This window comes from Lampetra planeri, unplaced genomic scaffold, assembly GCF_965212315.1.
Source record: "Lampetra planeri unplaced genomic scaffold, kcLamPlan1.2.h2 scaffold_135, whole genome shotgun sequence".
NCBI lineage: Eukaryota > Metazoa > Chordata > Hyperoartia > Petromyzontiformes > Petromyzontidae > Lampetra > Lampetra planeri.
The window spans coordinates 244,916-252,526 of NW_027614067.1; the positions used below are offsets into that span (position 1 = coordinate 244,916).

The window sequence follows — 7,611 nt, forward strand, 5'->3', positions numbered from 1 at the left end:
CCACTTGGCTCTACTTACTACCGCCCTCAACACTCTCACCACACTCTTGCGCTTCACTAAGGTGGTTGACGATGTTCGTGAACGGCAGAGAGAGAGGGCGTCGTAGTGAACCGCACAGCGGTGACACAACAGCAGCAGACGATGGCGGCGGCCCAGGCAGGAAATGCTGGGAATGCTGGGTAATAACGACCACCACCGCCATCTATTGCACCGGCGGTTGAACTTAAGACGACTTCTCGGTCCCAAACAGCTGCAAGTGAACGTACGGAAGTCCGCAAGTCGGAGGAGAGGAGTCCCTGTGATTACAAAAAAGAAAAGTCTGCCCGGATGTAAAACGAACGAAAAACAAGCAGCCCCCATTTTTCCTTTTACGCACACAAATATATATTGTTTTCATCATCCCGCAACTTTTGCACAGCTTTTCAGAATTTTAGTATTCGCTTGCGACGAGAATTCTCCCGTCTTGTGACGTCATCGTCGTCATCGTCGTCATCATCGTCGTTGCCGTCGTCATCGTCGCCGTCATCATCGTCGTCTTCATCATCGTCGTTGCCGTCGTCATCACCGTCGTTATCGTCATGGTCATCATGGTCATCACGGTCATCATCGTCACCATCATGGTCGTCGTCATCATCGTCGTCATCATCACGGTCATCATCACGGTCATCATTATGGTCATCGTCGTCATCATGGTCATCATCATGGTCATCGTCTTCATTGTCATCATCATCATCGTCACCATCATCGTCATCATGGTCATCATCATTGTCATCGTCGTCATCGTCACCATCAACATCATGGTCATCATCACGGTCATCATCATGGTCATCGTCGTCATGGTCATCGTTGTCATCGTCACCATCATGGTCATCATGGTCATCATCATGGTCATCATCGTCATCGTCATCGTCACCATCGTCATCATGGTCATCATCACGGTCATCATCATGGTCATCGTCGTCATTGTCATCGTCGTCATCGTCATCATGGTCATGATCGTCATCGTCGTCACCGTCGTCATTTCGGCCGCGGCCCCTCTTGGCTCGCTCCTCTTCTTTGGAGATTCCCGCGCAGCGTTGCCGCGGCTTTTCCGCCCCCCCCCCCCACCCCGGTGAGTTACAAAAATATCGCGACCTCTCCGCCTCTCTCTACGTCCGTGTGTCCGTCTCGGTGTCTCTCTTCTCCGTTCTCCGTAGATTTCGTAGTAAAGTAGTACAAAAGAAAAAACGAGCGACAAAAAAATAAACCCGCGAGACACGTCCGCCGGGAATACCACGACCGCCACCGCCATCGCGATCGCACGCAACTCCATTCATTCATTCACCCACTCATCGATTCATTCACGAATTCATTCACTCGTGCGACAACCTCGCCCCCCCCCCCCCCCCCCCGAGCAGCCATGTCCCGTTCTCAGAAAGTTTTGCCGATTGTCCGACCGGCACCACGCTTCATGTGAGGTATGATCCATTATCAACCACAGTAAATCTTCCGTTTTTCTAAAAAGTTAAGAAAAACAAAAATGTCACTAAGATGCGGAGAGGCTGTCCCGCGATCCTGTCTTTCAGTTTCAGTTTCCCCACAGGGGGTGACAGACTTGCGCTCCCCCCCCCCCCCGGCCAACCTTTGAACGTGACAGGCGCCCACGCCGGGAGACGTTGGAGGCCCGAGCGTTCAATCGATTGCGGAGATTTCTCGCTGGATTCCGAGTTGTCGCGTGGCCACGTTGGTGCAAACAATTTTTTTTTTTAAGTTTCGTTTTTTTTCCCGTCTTCACCCCTCCCTCCGCCCACCGCCCCCCTTCCTCCTCCCCCGCCCGCGGCGCGACTTCCGGACAAAATCTTTGAACCAACGGAGGAGCAAAAAAATATATATACTGTATAGGAAAATCGAATCTCACACACGCGGGTTCCTGGGGCGGAGAAGGGCTTCAAGTATTTTCACGAGATTCATTTTCCTCCGCGGAGTTTTTCGTTTTCCCCGTTTCGCCTGCCCATCGTTCCTCGCCACGTGTTCCCGTCGGTGTCGCTTGCCGTCGACGGCAAGGCCCTCGTGTTCTCACGTAACCGCGCCGACGGCGCTGGTCGTAACCACGACAACGGCGGTCGTAACCGCGCCGACGACGGCGGTCGTAGCCGCGGCGACACGGAAGCTGCCCCCTTTCCCTCGCTCCCCCCCAGCCTCCCCCATCCTCGCTCTGAGGGGATCAAGTCGTCGTCGTGGAAACAGACTCTGACGGAACGACGGACGGCGGCGACGTCGTCGACAAGTTCGACGACGTTGACGACGTTACGGTCCGTGCCGGCGCCGTCCCGTCATCGCCACCCCCCCTCCCGCCGCACGTCCGTCGCCAAACCCGGTGACGGCTCCCCGTCGGCGGGCTTCACCGCGGGCATCTCACCGTCGCCGGGCGAGCGAGCGGCCGTCTCGTCGTCCACCCCCTCCTCCATCTCCTCCTCCTCATCGCCCTCCTCCATCACCTCCTCCTCCTCCTCTCCCCGCTCCGCCGTCACCGCATCCGCCTCCACCTTGACGTCCTCCGTCGAGGCGACGCCGGAAGGTTCGTCCGCGCTTTCGACGGCGACGGTGGCGGCCGTGGGCAACGGTGCGGTGGAGGCGTCGCGGCCGCGCGCTGCCGCGCCGGTAGCTGCGGTGCTGTTGCCGGTCCTGTGGTTCGCGGCGACGCCGTTGGTATAGGCGGTGGTCGTGGTGGCGGTGGCGACGGCGCGGGGCGGCGGCGGTGACGGCGGCGTCTCCTCGTCCGGTCCGGCGTGCGCGTCGGTACCGTTGTGTGGCGCTGCGGGTGCTGGGCCTGAGACGCACACACACGCACGCACACACGCACGCACACACACGCATGCACGCACGCACGCGCATGCACGCACGCACACACGCATGCACGCACGCACACACGCACGCACACACACGCACGCACGCGCACGCACGCGCGCGCATGTACGCACACGCACACACACGCATGCACGCACGCACGCACGCACGCACACGCACGCACGCACGCGCATGTACGCACACGCACACACACGCACGCACACGCACGGACCGGGGCGGCGACGTCAGTGAGCACGTGTGGTGAGTGCGGACCGAGCGCGGTGAGTGCGAGCGAGTCCCGAGTGTGATTTTTGTTGCATCGTTAAATATTACCATTCGCATTTATGATTATTATTCGTATTATTAGTAGTAGTAGTGTTATTATTATTAAATATACAACCGCCAAGGTTTGGGGGCAACCCCTTTGGCGAGCGTGGGCCCGTTATTGTCGAGCGTGAGACGGCTGCTTTGTGCTCGAATCTCCACGCACGTCGGGATCGTCTCCACAACAGTTACCGCGACCCACCCCCCACAAACCCCTCCTGTCGTGTCTGTGTGTCGAGTCTATGTGCTGTGTCTGTGTGTCGTGTCTGCGTGTCGTGTCTGCGTGTGGTGTTTGCGTGTCGTGTGTGCGTGTCATGTGTGTTATGTGTGTTGTTTGTGTCGTGTTGTTTGTGTGTCGTGTCTGCGTGTGTCGTGTCTGTGTTGTGTTTGTGTGTGTCGTGTTTGTGTGCGTGTTGTGTGCGTGTTGCTTGCGTGTCGTGTTTGTCCTTGTAATGGTCTCACCCCCCAGTGCCCCAACTGGACATCTGTGAAAAAAAGAGCTTCGAAGCTCATCGGATTCCTCCTTCAGCCCAAACACAATATTCCGATTCTGATCCCATGCTCGTCATGCTGACCCCTCGACCTGCCGCCCCCCTTTATTTTACTTCTCACTCGTTTACGACAGCACCAAACAACCAACAACAAGAAACACCAAACAACCAACAACGAGAAACACCAAACAACCAACAACAACCAACACCAAACAACCAACAACGAGAAACACCAAACAACCAACAACAACCAACACCAAACAACCAACAACGAGAAACACCAAACAACCAACAACAAGAAACACCAAACAACCAACAACGAGAAACACCAAACAACCAACAACAACCAACACCAAACAACCAACAACGAGAAACACCAAACAACCAACAACGAGAAACACCAAACAACCAACAACAAGAAACACCAAACAACCAACAACAAGAAACACCAAACAACCAACAACAAGAAACACCAAACAACCAACAACGAGAAACACCAAACAACCAACAACAAGAAACACCAAACAACCAACAACAACCAACACCAAACAACCAACAACGAGAAACACCAAACAACCAACAACAAGAAACACCAAACAACCAACAACGAGAAACACCAAACAACCAACAACAAGAAACACCAAACAACCAACAACGAGAAACACCAAACAACCAACAACAACCAACACCAAACAACCAACAACGAGAAACACCAAACAACCAACAACGAGAAACACCAAACAACCAACAACAAGAAACACCAAACAACCAACAACAAGAAACACCAAACAACCAACAACAAGAAACACCAAACAACCAACAACGAGAAACACCAAACAACCAACAACAACCAACACCAAACAACCAACAACGAGAAACACCAAACAACCAACAACGAGAAACACCAAACAACCAACAACGAGAAACACCAAACAACCAACAACAACCAACACCAAACAACCAACAACGAGAAACACCAAACAACCAACAACGAGAAACACCAAACAACCAACAACGAGAAACACCAAACAACCAACCGACAAGAAACACCAAACAACCAACCGACAACAAACACAACAAACGACAACAAAACATCCAAAAACGCTTGCCGAGGGCTCGCGGCGGCGACGTCGACAGCGGCGGCGGCGGCGTTGCGGGCGGTGCAAGGCGTGCGTGCACCCGCGGCGGCCCCTCTGCGTCCGGAGGGGCGGCCGCATCCCGCGGTGGCGACGGCTGCCGCTCGGCCTTGATGACGAGCGAGGGGAAGGCGTAGGGGCCCGACAGCGCGTCCGTGCGCAGCGTCAGCGTGAGCGGCCCCGGCGACGGCAGGCAAGTGGCCCCCTCGCACTCGTCCAGCAGACGGTCCATGTAGTCCCTGGCAACGGGGGGGGGGGGGGGCGGGGCGGCCCAGATTAACCCAAATCTAAACTGGTCTTGTTTTTCTTAGGGTTTTTCGGTAAAGTCACGTAGGTGAAACATTTTAATTTATAAAAGTTAAATAAAAATAAAAATCGCAACGTTTCGGAGGCAACACAAGCTTCCGTCTTCAGGTGGAACCGTCACAGCACGATAGCTGTATCAAGTGAGAGAGGAGGGATCCAGCTATCGTGCTGTGACGGTTCCACCTGAGGACGGAAGCTTGTGTTGCCTCCGAAACGTCGTGATTTTGATTTTATTTCTATTTTACTTTTATTAATTTAAATTTTTTACCTACGTGACTTTACCGAAAAAACCTAAGAATATGAATCCTTGCAGTCACGAAAGCTTCAAATGTAGAATTATTCTTATTTTACCAGGTAAGGCCCATCGAGCTATTTAGCTCTTTTTCAGGAGGAACGTGGCTGGCGCAAGTGAAATCTCAACCAAGTGGCTCATCGTGAGGACATTTATGGCAGTACTCTGAGCACGTGACGTTGACTCTAAATGTGGAGGGTAAAAAACCGGAGGACCCGGGGAAAAATCCACACGACCACCACGGGGAGAGAGAGAGAGAGAGAGACACGCAGACTCCAAATATACAGCAGCAGGCATTGTCAGGGATCGGAATCGAACCCACGACCTCCTGAACACCGAGTGAGGGAGAGTGAGTGAGCCGGAGAGTGAGCTGGTGGGCGAGTGAGTTAGTGGGCCGGCCAACCGACGGGTGAGCGAGCCTGTGAGTGAGTGAGTGAGCGGGTCGGTGGGCTGGCGAGTGAGCTGGTGGGCGAGTGAGCTGGTGGGCAAGTGAGTTAGTGGGCCGGCCAACCGGTGGGTGAGCGAGCCTGTGAGTGAGTGAGTGAGCGGGTCGGTGGGCCGGTGAGTGAGCCGGCGAATGAGTGAGCTGGTGGGCGAGTGAGTTAGTGGGCCGGCCAACCGGTGGGCGAGCGAGCCTGTGAGCGAGTGAGTGAGCAGGGTCGGTAGGTGAGTAAGTGGGCTGGCGGGTGAGCGGGCCTGTGAGCGAGTGAGTGAGTGAGTAAGTGAGCGGGTCGGTGAGCGAGCGAGCGAGCGAGCAGGTGACCGAGTGAGTGAGTGAGCGGGTCGGTGGGCGAGTGAGTAATTGGGCGGGCGGGCGAGCGGGTGCGAGCGGGTGGACGTGGGGGTCCTCACGTGACGCCGGGGTGCAGGCTGTACTTCTTCTTGCTCAGCCGGTGCTGCCTGGCGAAGAAGTCGTGGCGCTCCGACTTCTTCCACATGTAGTAGAAGGCCACGCACTCGCCCACGCTGCGCGAGCGAACCTGCACCACGGGGGGGGGGGGGGGGCACCGGGGTCAGAGGAGGGGGTTCAGAGGGGGTTCAAAATGGGGGGGTTCAGAGAAGGGGGGAGGGGTTCAGAGGGGGGAGGGGTTCAGAAGAGGGGGTTCAAAGCGGGGGGTGGGGTTCAGAGGGAGGTGGGGTTCAGAGGGGGGTGGGGTTCAAAGGGGGGGGGGGAGGGGGTTCAGAGGAGGGGGGGAGGGGTTCAGAGGAGGAGGTTCAAAGGGGGGGGGTGGGGTTCAGAGGAGGGGGGTGGGGTTCAGAGGAGGGGTTCAGAGGAGGGGGTTCAAAGGGGGGGGGGGGGCGGGTCCTGGGCTCTCCAACCCCCATGTAATTGAGGGGGGGGGGGGCTGTGTTGTTGTTGTTGTTGTTGTCTGGTTGTGCTCTAGGTCTCTCGCCGCGGCCAGCGCGCTCACCTTGTTGAGCTGTATCTGGAAGAAGTCCTTGCCGTACAGACGCAGGCCGTTCTCAAAGTCGCGGCACTCCTCCTCGCTCCAGCCCGTCTCCTCTGCGTGCCGCCACCCACCACCACCCCACCACACAAAGACAAAGATACCCCCCCCGCCCCGTATAGCCTTAGCAGACTGCTGGGGCAAGTGCTGTTAACGAGTAGCAACGCCTACGAAGGCCGGCACGGCACGCGAGGAGGGGGGGGGGGAAGGTGGGGCGGCCGGCAACCACGCCCGGCCGCCTTTGTCTCCCCAGTGGCGATGTTTACTACACACCGCACCAGGTACTCATTTGAGGCCGAGCCGACCTAGGGGAAGGCCCAGGACCGGATCAGGTAATCGTCACCGGTGTTGGCCGTGAGCGGCAATCGAACTCGTTTCGCCGGGTTCGCGGTGCAGCGCGCTACCTGCTACACTACCGCTCCCCACATGTGACACACACACACACACAAAGATCCCCCGTATAGCTTGGGGCAAGTGCTCTTAGCGAGCACCTACGAAGGCCGGCACAGCACGTGAGGGGGTGGGTGGGTGGCCAACACCACGCCCGACCGCTGTGCCACCGACCCTCGCTCATATGAAGACCCCTACTCACACTGAGACAACCCCTACTCACAGAGGACCCCCTACTCACACCGAGACCCCTTACTCACAGAGGACCCCCTACTCACACCGAGACCCTTACTCACAGAGGACCCCCTACTCACACCGAGACCCCCTACTCACAGAGGACCCGCTACTCACACCGAGACAACCCCTACTCACAGAGGACCCCCCTACTCACACCGAGA

General features: G+C 56.5%; 1 protein-coding gene across 1 annotated transcript; it reads right to left on the reverse strand.

Moving 5' to 3' along the window:
- Window positions 1–359: 359 nt before the first annotated feature.
- On the reverse strand, window positions 360–6,888 carry LOC144739174 (uncharacterized). The gene is made up of 4 exons (XM_078622149.1): window positions 6,788–6,888; window positions 6,228–6,355; window positions 4,751–5,016; window positions 360–2,809 (listed from the first exon to the last, which is right to left on the reverse strand). Exons 2-4 carry the CDS (start codon window positions 6,311–6,313, stop codon window positions 2,313–2,315), a joined length of 849 nt encoding a protein of 282 aa, XP_078478275.1. The 5' UTR covers window positions 6,314–6,355; window positions 6,788–6,888; the 3' UTR covers window positions 360–2,312.
- Between the last annotated feature and the right edge of the window lie 723 nt (window positions 6,889–7,611).